The sequence below is a fragment of the Vulpes lagopus genome, chromosome 9, assembly GCF_018345385.1.
Source record: "Vulpes lagopus strain Blue_001 chromosome 9, ASM1834538v1, whole genome shotgun sequence".
NCBI classification, from domain to species: domain Eukaryota; kingdom Metazoa; phylum Chordata; class Mammalia; order Carnivora; family Canidae; genus Vulpes; species Vulpes lagopus.
Window position 1 is genome coordinate 8,521,458 of NC_054832.1, and position 19,778 is coordinate 8,541,235.

Below are 19,778 nucleotides of genomic sequence, written 5' to 3' on the forward strand. Positions count from 1 at the left end.
AGAGAGAACAAGCAGGTGAGGTATAGACCGGCCGAGCTCAGCGTGTGTTTAGAAGACACGGATGGGGGCCCCCCTTGTGAGGACCTAGTGTGCTAGGGCACAGGAAAGGCTGGGAGCAGGTCGGGTCTCTGTTCGGCACGTGTTAGCTGTGCATCTTCTGTGCGTGGGGTCTGAGAATAAGCAGTTGACGGAGGCTCAGGCCCCACCTTCTGGGGTGGGGGGAGGCGGGAGCCCCAGGTCCCACAGGCAACTGGAGCAGGCAAGCAAGTTCCCACGAGGAGGCTGCCCGCAGACCTGAGTGCCGGGGAGCCAGCCTGTGTCCCGCGGGCCGGGAGGCTTGGCTGACCTCGCGTCTCTACCGCAAACACCTGTTCTAATCACGCCTCTTCTCGCCGTCCCCAGATCTCCGGGTGGACCCAAGCCCTTCCAGACATGGTGGTGTCCCACCTCTTTGGGAAGGTGAGTAGCGCGGCCTGGCACCTCTGTCATTCACGCTGAGCGACCACGTAGGGCACGGACACGAGTGGGACCCGAGGCAGCAGGGCCGCCTGCGGGTGCCCACCCCGTCCCCAGCGCGATGTGACTGCTTTACCATTAGGTCGCAGCTCGCTCTCCTTTTACTGTCAGCCTTCTTAAACCAGCCTTGTTGCGGTACGAGACCCTGCACGTCCTGGAAATACAACATTTAACAAACGTTGACGCATGCATCCGCCCATAAAACCACACTGAAATTGAGATAATGACCACATCCATTGCCCCCAGGAGCCCACTGTGCCCCGTGCTAACCCTTCCCCTCCCTGCTCCTTGGACAACCTCAGATCTGCTCTCCGTCACTAGAGATTAGTTTGTCTTTCCTAGATTTTTTAAATTTTTTTTTTAATTTTTTATTTATTTATGATAGTCACAGAGAGAGAGAGAGAGGCAGAGACACAGGCGGAGGGAGAAGCAGGCTCCATGCACCGGGAGCCTGATGTGGGATTCGATCCCGGGTCTCCAGGATCGCGCCCTGGGCCAAAGGCAGGCGCCAAACCTTTGCGCCACCCAGGGATCCCCTGTCTTTCCTAGATTTTTATATTAATGGCATCATGTGGTATGGACCCTGCTTAAAAAAAAAAAAAATTAGTAACCTGGCTTCTTTCACTCATCACAGTTGAGATCCACCTCTGTTGTAGGGTTTTTCAGTAGTTCACTCCTTTTTAGCGCTGGCTGGTGTTGTGCGGTGCGGATGATGTGCTACATACAGTTTGTTTTTCCATTCACTCGTTGATGGACATTTGGGTTATTTCCAGTTGCGGCTGTTACCGATCAGACCTACAGGAAACACATCCACGGAGTTTGCTATATGCTCTGCTCGGTCCTAAGGATTTTATAAATATGAAAATATGAATCCCTCCAAGAGCGGTTTGAGCCATGTAAAAAGTGTTTATTCCCAGTTTATGGATGAGACCAGAGAGGTCGATTGATTGCTGTGAGGTTGCACAGTCAGGGCGAGGTGAGGCTGGGATTGGAACCGATGTGTCCGGCTCCAGAGCGTGTTCCCATATCCAGAGCAGGACACTGGCCATCTGTGCTTCTGCTGTGGTCTGTGCTCTCCGACGGGTTATTCTGAAGTCCCCCCAGCCGTCCCCTGGCCGGCCAGCAGGGCCCCCGACTGGCCGACAGCCCCAGGGGAGCGTGTGCAGGGGCTCCTGGCACAGGCCCAGACACCGACCCAGCTCGAGGTGTTTGCTCTGTGTTCTGTGTGGCCCGCTCACCGCTGTCTGTCGCCAAGCAAGAGCGTGACCCTCCAAGATGTGACCAGATGTTGTGCGTTGGGCTTGGCCAGGTGTGCCCACTGTGTTTGGTCCTCGTGTTATTTTCCTGGGGCTGTTCTAACAAGCACCCCACACCGGGCGGCTTAAAACAACAGCAACTCATCTGTCAGGGTGCGGAGGCCAGCACACCCTGGACGTGTCGGCCGGGCCACACTCCCTCCAGTGGCCCAGTGCAGGTGGAGGATCCCTCTTTGCCTTTCCAGCTTCTGGGAGCTTCAGAATCCCTTGGCTTGTGTCTGAGCACTCCAGGCTCTGACTCTATCTTGATGACCCCTCCGTGTGGGCTTCAAACCTCCCTCTGGGGGCACCTGGGTGGCTCAGTCCGTTGAGCATCTGACTCTTGATTTTGGCTCAGGTCCTGATCTCAGGGTTGTGAGATGGAGCCTTGCATGGGCTTCCGAGCTCAGCGTGGAGCCTGCCTCTCCCTCTCCCTCTGCTCCTCCCCTCCCCCACATTCTCTCTAAATAAACAAAATCTTAAAAAAAAAAAAATCTCCTTCAGCCTTTCACCTGCCATTAGATTTAGGACCTACTGGGACAATCTAGAATGATCTCATCTCAGGATGACATCTACAAAGTCCTCTTTTCTGAATAAGTTAGCATTCGCGGTGTCCGGGGGTTTGATATGGGGACGTAGCCTTTGCGGCCACCCTGCAGCCCACAGGAGCCTGTGTCCCCCCGACCTGTGCACCGTCTGGTTTGTGATACGTTTTCTCCATCCCGAGTGTATAATCGAACCTCGAGGAATATGGAAAAAATTAAAGCCAGTTCCTGTATTTCCTTGCAGGAGGGGGTATCAAGTATATAGGGTGAGAGTCTGGCCTGCTTGTACCCCACATTACTTGAGGTATCTCTTGGAGTCCCTAAATCGCTATAGTTTGTGTGTGTTTTCATTTTCGTTTTTGTTTTGATCTGAAACCCCAGCACCATGAATTCCTCACATGGTTTTTTTCTCCCCCCGATTTTCTATTTAACAGCATGTTGGCTTCTTTGTTGCTTCGGTGATCAGGGACTATTTAGACAATCGCTCGGGCCGGACACAGGGCCCCCTTTGCTCCCTCTCTGTCCTGCTCTGGTCGCCACTGATCACATCAGGCCTTTTTGTGGAACCTACACATCCGCTCTCTTACAAATGAGAAACAGAGCAAGCTCGTCACTTGTTTGTTTGTCCCAAATCACATTCAGAAAGGAACCAGGGAGAGGGAGGCTGGAGGCTCCTGCAGGGCTCTGGCTGCCCCCCTCCCCCCGGGGCCCAGAACCTCCCCTGGGAATTGAGATGGCCCTTCTTTCCAGAAACTTCCCGGGAGTTGCATGACTTCGTTTTGTGTTTCCAGCATGAAAAACTTCTCGGCTTCCCCCTTAAAAATATTAATTGCTAGCAGTTGCTTATCAGTTTTTACTGTGTATGTACAAAGGGCTTTTGTGCGCACAGCCCCTGTTAAATCCCACAACCTGACGAAAGAGGTAAGAGCCACCTCCTGCTTTATTTTTGGGAGGACTAAGGCTCAGGGACATTAAGATGCTTGCCCCCAGGAAAGAAAGGGCAGTGCCCGAGCCAAGCTCTAGATTCAGGAGGACTGACTTCAGATAACGACTCCCCCAGTTAGGAGCCCGGAAGGGGCTGCTTTGCCCTTTGCAGGTTTGCATCCTTTCCTGCTATCAGCCCATGTGCAAAATCAGGCTGCATTTTTTGGGGTTTCCTCAGCTCCCCTCCCCACCCCGGCAGTCAAGTGGGTTACGCATGGTTATCTCTGTGCCTGTGTAACCTGAAGAGTGGAGACACTCAGGAGTGGCCCGGGGCGGCGGGCGCAGTGAAGGGTCTCTCTCCCCCCACCCCGAATGCAGGAGGAAATGCAGAACAACGTGGAGGTCGTCCACACTTACCGCCAGCACATCGTGAATGACATGAACCCCGGCAACCTGCACCTGTTCATCAACGCCTACAACAGGTACTGGGCCGCAGCTCGGCCACGCCGAGTTCCTTGTGTTGGTCTGGAGCGTGGGCTAAGGTGGAGGGGGCTCCTCAACTTAGAAGGAGATGCAGCCCCTGACTTGCAGCAGATAGATTACTGGGACAGGGACAAGGTGCCTTGGTGTTTCGGGCACTTTGCAAGGAGCTCAGCTACCGCGCCAGACCACGGGGAAGGGGGCAAGCACGAGGGGGACACGGTGAAGCCCTCACGGGGTTTGGAGTCAGCACTTTGCTCAGGCTGAGCCCCAGGACAGGCCAGGTGGGGGGAGAGCGAAGAGAGCATCCGCAGAGCCCTGGAGGCAGACGGGAGGAGTCCAGGGGGGCTGCTGGGAGGGGAGTCCTGCTGAGGATAAGGAGCCCATCCTGCCAGTCTTTGGTGAGGGCAGAGGTGGGGTGGCCCTCTTGCTGATAGCTAGCTGCTAGCCTGGACCTCAGCTAAGGGAGGGGATAGGGCGGGGACATGGTGTCAGCCGGGGGGCTGTAAACCCCAGTGGATGCAGTCTGCCCTGGCCACGCTCCCATGAGAGGGACGGGAAAGAGCCTCATGGGGTGTCTGGCCTCGCCCTTGATAGCTTCACGAAGGGCATTCCCATCTGTAGCAAGTTCTAGTGTCCATGTCCTCTTAACCGTCCACCCAGCCTCCCGCCGGGAGGGAGAGGTCACATCCCTAGTGGGTAACAGAAGGCCTGGGGCCCAGCAGGGCGTTTCGTTCTCGGAACTCCCCGAGAGCTGGAGCTGTCAGGCTGTCGGCTAAGGCGGTGGGTGGACACACACACAGAGGCCAGGACAGTCCCCAAGCCCCACCCACCACCTTGGCTTCACGATGCCCTTAGGAATCCAGTGATTCCTCTTAAAAATCCTGGACGCCGTTACCATCATCGTTTCCCGCTGAGGAAGCACAGGCACAGAGGGGTTCAGTGTTCTGCCCAAAGTCACACAGCTGGGAAGTCGGAGGGGCGCGTGATCTGAATCCAGTCCATCTGGCTGCAGGCCATACGTCTGGCGGTGGGAGCTGCCGGGAGACGAGGGGCTGGATTGACGTCTGCAGGGGCGAGCCGTGGGGCTGGCCCGGGCCCACGTGGGGCATGACGCAGCACCTGTGGGAAACCGTGGGAGGCTTTGGAACGAGGAGTCCAAAGCCTCCCACGAGGGAGAGGGGTCGGGCCTGAGATCTCAAGGAGATTGTGTAGAGGACTCAGAGTCGGGGGCTAGAGAGACACAGGCCAACAGTGGAGGCCGGTGCTCCGTGGGGGGCGGGGGGATAGGAACCCTCTGTGGTGGAGGACGTGGCTTGTACTCCTATTAAAAATAAATGTTAGGGACAAGGAGGCGGGCCGTACAGGGGAAATGCACGAGTCTTGCTACCCCTGAAACCATTTATATGGACCCCCAGAGGCTGTGATGTCCTGAGAGCCAGGCGGGTTGGGACATGAGTGGTTTTGCCAGCACGGCCAAGGGCAGGACCTCCCGGGGTGTAACCATGCCTTCCTTGTCTGCAGCCGACGGGACCTGGAGATCGAGCGGCCGATGCCCGGAGCCCACACAGTCACCCTGCAGTGAGTGGCTTTTCTCCCCGTCTCGACTGCGTAGCCTTGCTCAGCCACTGGCAGGGCCTTCTTCCCGTGCTTGGCGGGAGGGCCCCTCTGTGCCAGGGCATCGGTGTCGGTGAGCCCCGGGTGCATTCTTCCCAGGAGTCAGGCACTACCCGGTCTCAGTCACCTCCTTATGCAGGTGGTGGGGTTCCTGGGGTGTCCCCGAGACCTGGGTGGGAGCCGTGGATCTCAGAATGCTGCGTGTGCTTCGGATAGAATTGATTAAGCACCTACTCTGTGTTGCATACGGGGTTAGGCTTTGCTTTCACAGAGCCTGGAGATGACTAAGACACAAGTCCCACCCTCAAGTGCCCTAGGGGGGCAAAGACCGTCATGGGGACCACTAGCTGGGTTCCCCCAGTAACGCCTGTCTTCTGTAGTCCCTCAAGCGAACCCGTATTATTTGACACCTGAACTTGGCACATGCCATTTCCTTTGCCGGGCCTGTCCTCTCGGTCTCTGAGCCTGATGGCTGGCAACGTCCTACTTATCCTGCCTTGAAGGAGAGGATGCTTGAAACTAAAAACATCAGGGCACAGAAATTCTCCGGCTGAAATTAATACTAAGGTGTAAATGACTTCCACCCCCCACCTTCCCCGGGGTGTATCCTAAGAACAAAGCAGAGGATGGAAGGAGAAGGAAAAGAAAAACAGCAAAGGGTACTGGGGAAATCAAAATAAAATATTTTCATTTTTTCAAATTTTTTTAGAACTCTGGTCCCAGCCTAGCAGGCCTGGGAGCATGTAAATCTTTAGATGAACTTTGTGTTAACTCTCCCTTCTCTCCCTGCCTCCAGGTGTCCTGCTTTGTTGGTGGTTGGGGACAGTTCTCCTGCTGTGGACGCTGTGGTAGGTAGAAATCGTCCACTCGTTTCTGTGCTTAAGTCAACAGCCCATATCTGGTTGGCCTTGGGGCGGGGGTTGGGGGGACCCCAGACACGAGCCTCTTTCCCTGCCTTTTCTCACTGGCCCCACAGACCACTTCCCATTGGTTGGTTTAGATGGATTTGTCCCCTGGCTTGCTGGTCCAAGAGACTGTCCTCTCCTTTGGGAATTGGGTAGAGTTTTCAGACCCAGTTGGTGCCCGAATGTCTGATGGGGCAGAGAGGCATCTGGGGAGTGAGGCTCAGACAAGGCTCTGTGGGGCATTTCACCCCTTAATTCCCACCTGTGATGTTGGAGAGGAAAAGCTCAGACTCTACCCTTCCATCATCCCTGTAGCTGGAGACAGGGAGACGTAGGGGTGATTGAGCAGAGTCCTAGAGAGGTGACATGCCTTGTGCGGTGGGCTACAGAGTGGGATTTGCAAATGTTCATAGAATAAAGACCTGAAATGTCTTAAGGGGCCGTGAGTTTCCTGTGATCTAACCCACTGGACGTAATCCTAGGATGCATCAGTAGAGATCTCTTATTCACATCAAGGGAGGTGATAGTTCTCCTATAGGCACTTTGAACATCACGGGTCACGTGTGGGTTATTTTGCCCAGACGATTTGAAGAGAGAAACCTGGCTTAGCAAACATCATTTTGTATGAAGAACAGTTGTCTGGACTAGAGATGCTGAGCTTGCACAATCGCTGGCAGCAGCTGGCTACAGAAGGCCATTCATTTAGCAGCTTTCTGGGGCACCCGCTAGATTGGAGCTCATCTCCCTAACAACCCTTTGAGAAAGATATTATTCCCGTCTTATTGATAAAAAAAAAAAAAAAAAAAAAAAACCGAGGCTCAAAGACAGGAAGTACCTCGCCCGAGGTCGCCCGGCTAGCGATGGCAGGGCTGGAATTTATGGCCACGTTGCTTAACCTTGAAGCCCCTGTTCTTTCCTCCAGGCTGGCGGGGGCACTAGTGCTGCTGCCAATGGTGGCCGCGTCACCGGGAAGGGGGAAAAGATGAGGACTTTGGCCCCAGAGAGAAAATTAACAGATTTTTTCCCCTTTCCTTGTGAAGGTGGAGTGCAACTCGAAATTGGACCCAACCAAGACCACTCTCCTCAAGGTACAGGCGAAATGATCCCAGTTTGCATTTGTTCTTTCTCAGAGACCCCTGGTTTGCTGCAGAAAGGAGTAGTCTAGTGCCTGCTTAGAGACCAGAGAAAGAATTATTTTCTTTTTAAAATTATTTTTATTTTTATTTTTAAAGATGTTTATTTATCTATTTAAGAGAGAGACAGCGAGAGAGGCAGGGACACAGGCAGAGGGAGAAGCAGGCTCCCTTCGGGGAGCCCGAGGCAGGACTCGATCCCAGGACCCCAGGATCATGACCTGAGCCAAAAGCAGATGCTCAACCGCTGAGACACCAGGGGCCCAAAAAAGAATTCTTTAATGTTTGCATTAAAGACACAAACGTCTGTGTGTCAGGCCACCGTGGGTCACCCTCAGCCACAAAGATGGAGGGAACCTTCTCTGGGACCCCAAGACCTTGGGGGGCTACTGGCTGTGATGATCTGATGAGGAATGGACCAGGGATGGTGCAAGCAGGGCTCTCCCAGGGGTGGGTGGAGAGTGAGGCGGGGGCTGGGGTGTTCCCCCAAGGGGGCTGTGCCATGGGAAGGCAGGACCATGTCTAGAAGGCTCGTCTGGACACTTGAGATGCTCGCTGTCCCCGAGGCCAGGGTGAGGGTCCGCGCCCTCGCTGACCATGCAATCCGGCCACCCTGGCGTTTGGGGCCGCATTGCCCCAAAGATACAATGGACGTGAAGAATCTTTCTGGCTATTCTCCCGGGAGGGCAGGGGACCCAGGAAGGGCCCATGTGAAATGAGGGGGCATGAGGAGTTGAGGGGCTGTGGGTCGCTGTGAAAGAGGAACACATTTGAAAGGCATCGGGGAGGACGCCTGGGTGACTCAGGGGCTGAGTGTCTGCCTTTGGCTCAGGGCCTGATCCCAGGGTCCTGGGATCGCTCCCTGCATGGAGCCTGCTTCTCCCTCTGCCTCCCTCTCTGCCTCTCTCTCTGCGTCTCTCATGAATAAATGAAAGGCCCCAGGAGGCATCTGACACTTACCCAGGAGGGGTGGCTGGTCCCCAGAACTGGCTCTTTGACCTACATTTTCTTTCAAGATTTCCTTACAAGGAAATTGCGAGACTGGAAGATGCTGGGCTTTGGGCCTGAGGGGGCTGCTGATTGGCCAACCCGGGGGCTCCTTTGTCTCAATCGTCCTAACACATCTGTGTCTGGGCTCCGGCGGCATCGGGGCTGCCGTCCCAGGGGGAAGGTGGACAGGCCACAGTTACTGCTGCTAGGGAGGGGAGGAAGGAGCATTCGGGAAGGGGGTCAGTCCCCTCTTCTCCCTAACAAGCACCCAAGCTGGGTGGCCTAAAGGCACAGGAGTCTGTTTTCTTCACCATCTGGAGGCTGTCAGTCCCAAGTCAGGTGTGGCCAGGGCCACGCTCCCTCTGAAGGCTCCAGGAGCCTCCTTCCTTGCTCTTCCCACTTCTGGTAGTGGCCAGTCCCGAGTTCCCTGGTTTGTGGCCTTATCCCTCCTGTCTCTGCCTCCACGCCACCCAACCTTCTCCCTGGTGTCCCTGAGCCAAAATTACCCTCTAGTTTTAAGTCATTGGACTTAGAATCCAAGTCACTGGATTTAGGGTCCCCACTCATCCAGTACAGGTCTCATCTGAACCCATTACATGTGCAGAGGGTAGGTGATGACCTAAGAGCAAGTGGCTTTGATGGTGGATGGGATCTTACCCATTTCAGCCTGATTCGGGTTGGCCCCTGGAGTGGAATTCTGGCTTCGTGTCACCAGGATCCCAGACCCAGGATGGCCCCGTGAGCGTGGCCCTGAGGCGAGACTCTGGGCCGTGGGATGGCCCGGCCTCAGCTGCTGTCACTCCCGCCTGCCAGTCCCATGTCTCTCCAAGCCATCCTCAGCCCGTCCCAGCCTGCCGCCTGGGGTCTCCCGAGCCCTGGGTCTGGGTCCTAGTCCCATGTGCCTATAGCTGCCCTGACGAAGAAGCAGTGGCCTTAGGGTGGGTGATTCAGTAGGAACTTTGGGAGCTACAGCATTTATACCAGGGTGGCCAGTGAAGAGACCATGAGGCCTGAAGTCTCGGGTGGGGCAGTTTCTGTCTGAGGGGGTGTTTAAAGAAAATGTGTGTGTACAGGGCCTCATGCAGTGAAGGCTTTCTGGTCAGATGGACCCTGCCGGAGGCCTGCAGTTCCTTCAAAGTCTCAGGTCCCTCTTCTGCAGCGGGGGACAGTCACACCCCCTGGTTCCTGAGGAACTGAGGGAAATTTCTTTTAGGGTCTAGCAGAGCACCGAGCATCTGGTTTGTCAAGAAGGCACACATCGGTGCCAAGGTGGGTGGTGACAAGAGCAGCCTTGCTAGGTGGAGATGGGTGATTCCCCACCCATAGGTGCCCACTTCCCCCCAAAGGGGACAGAACAGGGGCAGGGCAGCGGCAGGGCAGTGCCAGGTGGAGGGACGCCTCTGCTGCTGTGTTTGGCACTAACCAGCTTCCCTCTCCCCCAGATGGCAGATTGTGGTGGCCTCCCGCAGATCTCCCAGGTGAGTCCCACCTGTCACCACTCCCCAGCTGGAGGGCAGGTGCCTCTGTGTCCTGTTACCACCTATCCCCCCCCCCTTTCTGCTCCTCCCCTACCTCACTGTGACATCTGATGACACTGCAGACACCTCACCGTTTATGAAAGGTGCTTGCAGGTCAGGACTTGATCACCTAGGAACCCCAGTGGGGTAGATGACACGGGGGTCTTCTGTGTGGGGTCGCAGAGTATTTCACTGGAGGGATCTGAAGAAGAGACCCTCCCGAGAAGCAGATTTCTGCATCAGGTGGATCCTGGACCTTGACTTATTGCTCTGGATCTTTGCTCACTACAGCCTCCCCCTCCAGAGCTCCGTAGAGAGGTGTAGGCACAAGTGGCCTTTGGTGGTCCTAGGCCCTCTGCGGGGTCTCCCTCTGCTCCCACTGGAAAGGGACAAAATCCTTTCAGTGTTTTATCTGCTGTTGTGTTAACGCCCGTTTGACAGGTGGGAGAAGCCAGGGAAGGATGGGATGTCCCAGCCTCTGGGGGGAACAGATGGGCTCCCCGTAGAGCCCTGCTTAGACATAAGCGTGAGCTAATACCTGCACGTTACTGGTGGAGCCTTTATCCATCCATCTCACTCCTGAGACTCCTCCTGAGACAGTAGGACTCCAGAGCCCCCCTCACGGCCTCCCTCCGTCCTCTCCCTCCCCCCCCTTTCCCTTTTCCCTTTTCTGTATTTGGAATGAGAACAGATGCAGCCCTGACCATAATTAAAATGCGTTGTTGATGCGTGGCAGCAGCTGGACTAGCCCAGGCTTCCAGGAGCCCAGTCCAAGGAATCAGTCTCCCCCTTTTGGCCCTTACGGGTAGGGTGTATGTTTACAGAGGGCGTTCCCACCCCTCATTCCATTGGCAAGGGCAGCAGTCCTTAGAGATGAGAAGAGCAAGTGTTTATTGCAGTGTCATAAGGGGAAGAGAGGCTGAAAGATGGTTTCTGCTGTCATGCTGGCAAGGGTGCCCCTGGCTCCCTGCACCCCCAACCGGCAACTCTTTCTTATGATTGTCACAGGAACCCCAGAGGGCAACTTGACGACAGCCTCTATGTCATGTGGCTCTTTGTAGAATAGTGGCAGGAGTTGGTGGGGAAGGGCAGGAACACTGCGTCTGCCGATGACTTCTCACTGGGACAGAAAGAGTATGAGGAGAATAGAGCCAGGGCATTGCTTTTGAGAGTGGCAGTTAATTAGACTGTGGATATGGCCTTTACCTGAGAGCATTCACCTGCCAGGGCAGATTGATTTGAATTTGGGAGGAGTAATTGATAGAACTGGGTGTGTTCCCAGCATTCCCAACTCATTTCACTTAAAGTAGCCCCATTGGTTTGGTTAATTGGCTTATCCAACTATACATATGTCCATCCATCCATCCATCCATCCAACCATCCATCCATCCATCCATCCAACCATCCATCCATCCATCCATCCATCCATTCAACCATCCATCCATCCATCCATCCATCCATCCATCCATCCAACCATCCATCCATCCATCCAACCATCCATCCATCCATCCATCCATCCATCCATCCAACCATCCATCCATCCATCCATCCATCCAACCATCCATCCATCCATCCAACCATCCATCCATCCATCCATCCATCCATCCATCCAACCATCCATCCATCCATCCATCCATCCAACCATCCATCCATCCATCCATGCATACATGCATCTATGCATCCATGCATCCATCCATCCATGCATTCATCCACCCACCATCCATCCATCCATGCTTCTTCTAATTTTTCTTTCCCTCCGTCCACCCTTTATTTTCATCCACCCGTCCATCCTCCTTACTTCTATCCATCCATCTTATTTCCTTTTTATCTGTCCACCATCCTTTCTTCCTTCCATCCATCCAGTCAGCCAGCCTGCTCTTGAGGCTGAGAGTGAATTGTCTTAAAAGCATAGAATTTAGAAAGCCCTGGATTAATCTGTAGGACCCCTCATGAATTAGCTGTATGACCTTGGATGGATTATTTACCTCTCTGTTCAGCAATGAAATGTATGCAGATATAGCACCCACCTCATAAGGTTGTTGTCAAGAGAAAATAAGACAATGCTGCAAAGCCCTTAGCACAATGGGTGGTGCCGTTACATTCTAGATGCGGAGTTGGACACATCACTCTACCAGTATAGTCTTCTTTACAGAAACCCTCAGGAGTTAGCGTGGCTCTCTGTCCATGTTTCACAAGGGGAGGTTATGTAACTTGAACAAACTCACCCAGCTAGGAAGTGAATTTGAATTTTTTCTCTCGAGCCAAAGTGAATTTTGCTCCCGATGGTGACCTCATAGCCTTTCCTTTACTTTTGTGCATTGTCCTGTCAACATGTGGTGCCCTTCTCCCTTGAGCCAAGGTCTTTAGTGAAGGTGACCAAGGGCACAGCTCCACGTGGCCATTCAGGAACTGGACCTCCGACGACTGACCGTACTGTCCTCTTTTTCTCTTGCAGCCAGCCAAGCTTGCCGAGGCCTTCAAGTACTTCGTGCAGGGCATGGGATACAGTAAGTGTGGCCTTTCCAAGCAGGTAGTGGGGCGAGGGGCAGGCGCGGGGCTTGAAAATGCAGTGACCTGAACTGGGCTTGAGTGAGTTATCCTGTATCACCTTGGCCAGCCTCAGCTTTTTGCAAAGTGGGAAGGTCAAGGGAAGAAATACGTAGGTGTGTGGTGGTGGATGGGTGGCAGTGCAAAGGTTCTAGCATCTCCTTTGTACCACGGTGGCTCCCTGCACTGATGAACAGGAGGTGTTTCATACCAGGTAATTTTCTTCAGACTTAGATGAAGACTAATTCTTTAAGCCCCAAAAAGACGATGGCGGAACTATGAAAATCTTTTACATTTTGATTATGTGCTTTCTCTTTTTCACTATCTAATTCAATTTAATTAACATAGAGTGTATTATAAGTTTCAGAGGTAAATTTTAGTGATGCATCAGTTGCATATATAGGATTACGTACTTTCTTAAGAGACTTCCAGTTTCCATGATGCTGGTGGTAGTGGCGGTGATGGTAATGATGGAAGATTATTAGTAAATCCTTCATTTTTTTTTCTCGTTTAACCATCACAATAATCCTATTCTATACTCTTTTTTTTTTTTTTTTGAGAGAGAGCATGAGAGTGCTTATGGATGTGAATGGGGGCAAGCGTAAGCCAGGAGCACAGTGGAGATCTCTGCAAAATTCTTTGAAAACTGTAAAGCTCTGCGTAAGCGGGTGATAAAAAGTCACTTATGTTCAAGACCGTGCGTCTTTGCCAAATCACTGGGTTTGGGAATTGAGGGATAAATAGAAGCATAATTCAAGAACTTAATGCATCCGATGTGATGCTTATAGTTTATTCGTTAGACACCTACGGCCCCTTTTCAGAAATGCAGTCCCATGAGCAGGACAGAGAATGCCAAGTGTAAGCACTCTTGGGTGGCAGCCACAGATGGTACCGGTTGATGTGTGAGCCATGACGTGGTTCTTCTGGCTCTTTCTGCCTACTGCTTAGAATTATAATTTATGTGCCCATCTTAACTAGGAAGTCTGAATGTCTAATCTCTTCTGTTTTTGTTGTGTTTTTTTTCTTTTTTCCTGAGACTGAAACAATTTTCCCACCCATTTAAAATAGTAATGGTATATTTGGTAAACTGACCGCAGTGTTAAGATTGGCCTCAGCCATGGTCAGTTTCTAGAGAGGCCAGGAGAGCCAGGGAGCCTGATTTATGTGCTTCGGGCAGAGTCGGTGGCCCTGGGTGCCCGATTCCAGCAGAAAACATCTGTCTGTGGGTCTGCTGCCTTTTGAGCTGCCTTCCCGATGGGAAAGTGTTCAGCCAGAGGCAGTGGCCGGAGAACACCGATGGGATGGACAGACTTCATTAACCTTGCGGGGCACACGTCATGACTCGTTTGTCTTGGACCTGCCCTGGGTTTGGATTTCTGCCTTGAAAGTGTATTCTGGGGAGTAAGGAAGTAAAAGGCAGGCCTTGTTCCCTCCGACACACACACACACACACACACACACACACACACACGCTTCTATTTCCAGAAAGCTGAAGCATCCGGCAGGTTATAGGGGAAGACAGCAGGAAGAGCCTTAGTCCAGAGGCATGAACCACAGAGAAAGCAAATAGTCCTCTATCGAGCGTCTGTTCAAGCTGGGGCGGGCAGGACTAGCTCTTTGCCTCTGTGACACCATTCTGTGGTCACCAGAGCCCCGAGAGTTCGGTTAAACTCTCAGATCTGAGGTTGAGCAACAGGGGCTCAGAAGAAATAGGTGAGCGACAGATGTGGGAGGGAGGCCGACTCTCTGAGAGAGCTCGTTTAGACACCAGCTCTCCGAGAAGGGAATTCAGTACAGCCAGGGCTTGTTTTGTTGTGTTTGTGGATATGTGTCACAGCCAGCCCGCCCCCGTGCCCCCCAAGCGGAAGGTGTGACCCTGCACATTTGCGTTTCTATGGGCTGGCTCAGATTGTGATGTGGATTGTTCAGGGGGGCCTTGGCGGTGATGCCTGTTTGGGTGGTGGGCTAGTTTCCTGGAGCAGCCGTCACCAGTCTCCACAAACTGGTTGGCTTAAGAAGGAAACTAGAAACCATGGTTCGTTTCTTTGACTGCACTGCGGTTCTAGAAGCTAGAAGTCCAAAGTCAAGATGTATACAAGGTCACGCTCCCCTCAGAGGCTCTCGGAGATCTTTCCTTACCTCATCTCGGCTACTGGTGGGAGCTGGCAATCTGTGGTGTCCCTTGGCTTGCAGCCACATTACGCCCATCTCTGCTCTGTGTTCACGCGGCCTTCTTCCCTGTGTGTGTGTGTGTGTGTCCTATTATGAGCCACCAGCCATTGCATTAGAGCCCACCCTAATCCAGGATGACCTCATCTTAACAAAATATATTGGCAAGCACCCTATGTCCATTGTTAGATTCTGGTGGATATGACTTGGGGCTGGTGGCTCTGAATTTGAGGGTGGGGAGGACAGGATTCAGCCCAGGGCAGCGCGCGGGGGTGGGGTGGGGCAGGCAGGGATTGCTTTGTCTTTATTTCACTTTCTCAGCCGTCTGCTATGTGCAAGGGCGTTTTAAGTCCTGAAGGATGGGCAGGCAGTGCCATTCATAGTTCCTGGGAACTCGCAGGCTTCTCTGGAGGAGATGACAAGTGACCTGGGCCACAGACTTGCTATGTGGCCTCAGTTTCCCCCACTTGTGGCAGGGAGAGATTAGCCCAGCTGATGCCCTCGAGAGCCTGTAGACAGCAGGGGCTTATGCCACTCGGGTGCACACATGGGTGCCAATACTAGGGGATCGGGATTCCCACCTTCTTGACTGGGATGGGGGCTCCGAGAGGGATGCCTCCAGAGTCACACAACAGTTAAGGAAGTTGCAGATGTGGGCTTCAGACCAACCTCTGGTTTCAAGCCACTGTGTGATTGCAAGGCCTTACCCCTTATCGGGGCCTTGTTCTCATCCTCTGGGAGCAGATACAGAGAGGACCGGAAGCCTGGTGGCGGGATGGCCGCAGGGATGGACGGGTCAGGCAGGAGGCACCGTTGCTGGCATGCAGGTGCATCTGGTGCTCTCTGTCTCTAACCGGTGCCTCTTCTCTCCCTCTCTCTCTCTCTCTCTCTCTCCCCACAGTGCCCTCAGCCAGCATGACCCGCCTGATGCGCTCCCGCACGGCCTCTGGCTCCAGTGTCACATCCCTGGAGGGTGCCCGCAGCCGCTCCCACACCAGCGAGGGCGCCCGCAGCCGCTCCCACACCAGTGAGGGTGCTCGCCTGGACATCACCCCCAACTCTGGAGCCACCGGCAACAATGCCGGGCCCAAGTCCATGGAGGTGTCCTGCTAGACGGCCTGCACCTTGGCCGCCCCTGGACTCTGGGCTCACGCAGCTGCCCTTCCTCCGGCCCTTCCCGCCCCCGCCTGCCACACCACACATAACTCGTATTAACCCAAAGCTTATGGTGTAAGAGATCTCTGGGGGGGACACTTAGACTGGGTTTGTCAGGGGCACCTTTCCCAGCAGGGCAGGGTGGGCGGACCAAAGGAAAAGAAGCATCTCGGTGTCCTGTGCTCGTTGACACGTGGCCCACTGGGCCACCCTCTTACCCTCCCTCAGAGACACCAAACTGCCAAAAACAAGACCCGCCGCCCTAAACACTTCCTAAGCCCAGGCCTAGGCTGACCCCGGCATCCTGGTCCTAGAGGGCGTTGTGTCGGGAGCCCAGCCTCTCTACTTCCTGTTTTCCTCTCCAACTAAAGAAGTGACCCAGTTTCTGGAAACAGAATCTGTTCTGATTTGGGGAGGGGGAGACCTGCGGGTTTGGGGGCAGCTCCTTTAGCTCCGCGGCATGGAGAGCGGGGTGCAGGTGGAATTTATGTGGAGGCTGGACTGCCTGGGAAACCAAATCTGCGTAGTTGAGTTGACCCGAAGACATAGATTTTTCAAGTTCGCGTATATAGCCACTTTTTAATGCCGAAACAACACGAGCCTATTTTTTTCTGGCGTCCTTTCAATGGACAGTGAAAGCGGGCAGCAGATTCTCCAGGCTTTCCAGAGATGCGGCCTCAGCCAATGTTGGTTATCATGGCCTTCGAGCCTTGGGCTCTGCAGGCTGTCTCCTCCTCCACGGCCCCGACTTTCTACCCCAAAGATGTGAGCGATGATTCTGTTCATGGGGAAGACCACTGAGGTCCCTGCTTGCTGGCTTTGCAACGGAGGGAAACATTCCAAGCAGCTGTACCTGGCTGTGATGAGTCTCCTTGCAGTGGGGGTGGGGGGTGGGGGTGGGGGACCGGGGGTGGGTGGGGGTGGCGGGGTATCTGGGCTATTCGATGTAAGGGATTTCTGTGGTTGTGATGGGATCCAGTGCAGTCGTGATTTCAGTCCATCCTGAAATTTGGTTCCCAGGAATCTTGTGTGATTGAGTTAAATCCAGCTTCCGATCTTTGACAAGCGGGGTCGAATCTGAACTTGACGGCCGAACGTTTCTGACCCGGTAACGTCGCTGCATCTCTGGGTAGAACTGTTCGCTCTTGCAGGGGGGCGTGGGGGACTCCCACGGGGAGCGTTGGCTGAGAAGATGAAAGGATTCTGGAATATCCCACGGGATTTCCTTCCCTCTCCTGCCTGCCTTCCCCTCTTCCCTGCCCCTCTAACCTTTTGCTGAGTGGGGCCGCACCACTGACATTTCTGGGCAACGTCGGCGTCGCTGTCAAGTTCCTGTACTACTGGCTTTTGATTTTCATTTTGGCTAACCATGGATCTTCTTATAGGAAGTTTGATCTGAGGGGATGAATCATTGTGAATCAGCCGCTGGGGCCTGGTGCTTTCCGGGACCCTCGAGTTGGGAGGAGGACGTAGTCAAGGCTTCCAGGTAGCTGAAGGGGCAGTGACTCAGTTGACTGCTCCTACCACCTGGACGCCTCCCCTGACCCGTGCCAAAGGGTCGGGGGTCAGGGCAGGAGTGGCTGAATCGAGACAGGAAAACTGTTGTGTACAAGTCTTTCCAGAGAAGTTTCTTAATCAGATATTTGTATTTATTTCCAGACCAATAAATTTGTAACTTTGCAGTGGCTTGTGTCTTTTTCCTCCGAGGGGCCGTGCATGCTGCCCCCACAGTCGAGGGAGGGGTCCTTCCTTACCTGGGGCCTCCTGACACCTGCCTTAGAGCACCCCTGTCCCCTAGGAATATGATATGAGCCACCGATGTGAGTCTTCTAACAGCAGTAATTAATTAATTAATTAATTAATTAATTTTTAAAAAGATTTTATGTATTTATTTATTCATGAGAGACACAGAGAGAGAGAGAGAGAGAGAGGCAGAGACACAGGTAGAGAGAGAAGCAGGCTCCATGCAGGGAGCCCGACACGGACTCGATCCCAGGACTCCAGGATCACATCCTGGGCTGAAGGTGGCACTAAACCGCTGAGCCACCGGGGCTGTCCTAACAGCAGTATTTTAAAAGGTAGAAATGACATTCATTTTAATAATCTATCTCCCTTCACCCAACATATCCAAAATATCACCGCTTCAACATAGAATCAATGTCACAGCTATTAAGATAATTCACCTTCTTTTCTTTATGCAAAGAACACCAGTGAGTATTTCACACCAAGGCATGTGAAAATAGGCCTGGGCACCACTAGGCCGGGCAGCAGAGTGACAAAGGGTTAAAGCGTTTCAACCTGTATTTAGAAGGAAACATTTTTTTTTTTTTTTTACATTTTATTTTTATTACAGGAAAGCATGTGATAAAACCACTCCCTTTCTCACACCCAGTGGCAACCACTACAGTGCAGGGTTTCTACTGTACTGAAAATAAGATGTAACATGGCATGTTTTAGTACGACCTCCTAGGATTTCCATTTGGGCCTCCTAGGATTTCAAAATGTAGAGAACAACTGCCAAGAGTTTCTCCTATTAGGACTATCTCATGTTGCTATGGTGTGCTTGGTCACAAGAAGAGGTGAACATCGGTCCATGACTACTAACGAAGCTCCCTACTTTATGAGAATGTCACTAGTTTGTCCCGGGGTCCCATCCAAGATGCCACATTACGCGTGGTCCTCATGTCTCAACTTCCTCTGGCCTATAACGATGTCTCCAACTTTTCTTGCTTTTTTTTTTTTTTTTTTTTTTAATTTATTTATGATAGTCACAGAGAGAGAGAGAGAGGCAGAGACATAGGCAGAGGGAGAAGCAGGCTCCATGCACCAGGAGCCCGATGTGGGATTCGATCCCGGGTCTCCAGGATTGCGCCCTGGGCCAAAGGCAGGCGCCAAACCGCTGCGCCACCCAGGGATCCCCAACTTTTCTTGCTTTTGATGACAAGTTTTGGGAAGCACTAGTCTGGCCTTTTGTAGGATGTCCCCCAATTGAGGTTTCAACCATCCTTACCTCATGGCTCAACTGGCATGATGGGTTTTTGGAAGAAAGATCACGGAGGGGAAGTGCCGTGCCCTAAGCAAGATGGGTCATCGGGAGTTGCCACGGATGCGGTTGACCTTGATCACCTGGCTGGGGCAGGGATTGCCGGGGTTCTCCACCGCCCTGTTACTTTTTCCGCTTTCCCCCATTTGTTCTTTGGAAGGAAGTCACTAAATGCAGCCCCCCACTCAAGCCTGCCCTCCGTTTTAAATAACTCCCGTGCTGTTATTTATACTGGATTTTCTTCGCTTAACACGGAAGAGTTTCTTAGAGCGTGGAATTCGCTGTAACACTTGGGAGTGTGCATTATGGTGCAGCGAGTGGATCTGCTGTAGTTTCAGACATAGATTTGGAAAGGCAAGGGGGGGTGAGCACAGCACAGAAGGGTAGGAAGACCTTCCTAGCCGCGGGGCCAGTGTGGACTCGGTGCGGAGGAGGGATGATGTGCGCCTTTGTGAGGAGCCTGTAGTATAGACGGGGAGGGTGACCCTGAGTGCTGTGAGTGGCAGGCAGTGAGGCAGGAAGTTTTATATGTGTAAAATAAAATACCTATGATTACAAAAAACCCTACTTAGAGTGACACGTAATTATCCAAATGTTGCAACTGTGTGACGTAATAGCTTGTGCCTCTTTTTTAAGTTGGATAACATCGAGGCAGATCTCACCGTAACTTCAGGGTAGTGATAAGCATCCGAATATCTGGAGATGTCCACCGTGATTTCAACTGGTGATAGTGGGTGTGTCGCCTGCACTTAAACGGAAGGGTACGCTAAACAGCAATTAGACATCAGTAAACACAAAGATTCGTTTTACCCTCATCCCGGTAGGCAGGCCCTGAATTCTAAACATGGACCACTGGTTGGAGGACCCCAGGTTAGGGAGACCCGCTTTAGATGCAGGGGGAGGAGCTTTTCCCACACTCACTAGTAAGCACCTTTAGTGTGT

General features: G+C 53.0%; 1 protein-coding gene across 1 annotated transcript in view; it reads left to right on the forward strand.

Annotated features, from left to right (window-relative positions):
• NDRG1 (N-myc downstream regulated 1) overlaps positions 1–17,475 on the forward strand; it is a 57,372-nt gene extending 39,897 nt beyond the window's left edge. The window contains exons 9-16 of the mRNA XM_041768475.1: positions 403–459; positions 3,659–3,762; positions 5,285–5,341; positions 6,174–6,225; positions 7,323–7,370; positions 9,848–9,883; positions 12,378–12,429; positions 15,540–17,475. Coding sequence (XP_041624409.1) covers positions 403–459; positions 3,659–3,762; positions 5,285–5,341; positions 6,174–6,225; positions 7,323–7,370; positions 9,848–9,883; positions 12,378–12,429; positions 15,540–15,751 — 618 coding nt within the window. The 3' untranslated portion in view covers positions 15,752–17,475. The remainder of the gene's footprint in view (positions 1–402; positions 460–3,658; positions 3,763–5,284; positions 5,342–6,173; positions 6,226–7,322; positions 7,371–9,847; positions 9,884–12,377; positions 12,430–15,539) is intronic.
• Positions 17,476–19,778: the final 2,303 nt, after the last annotated feature.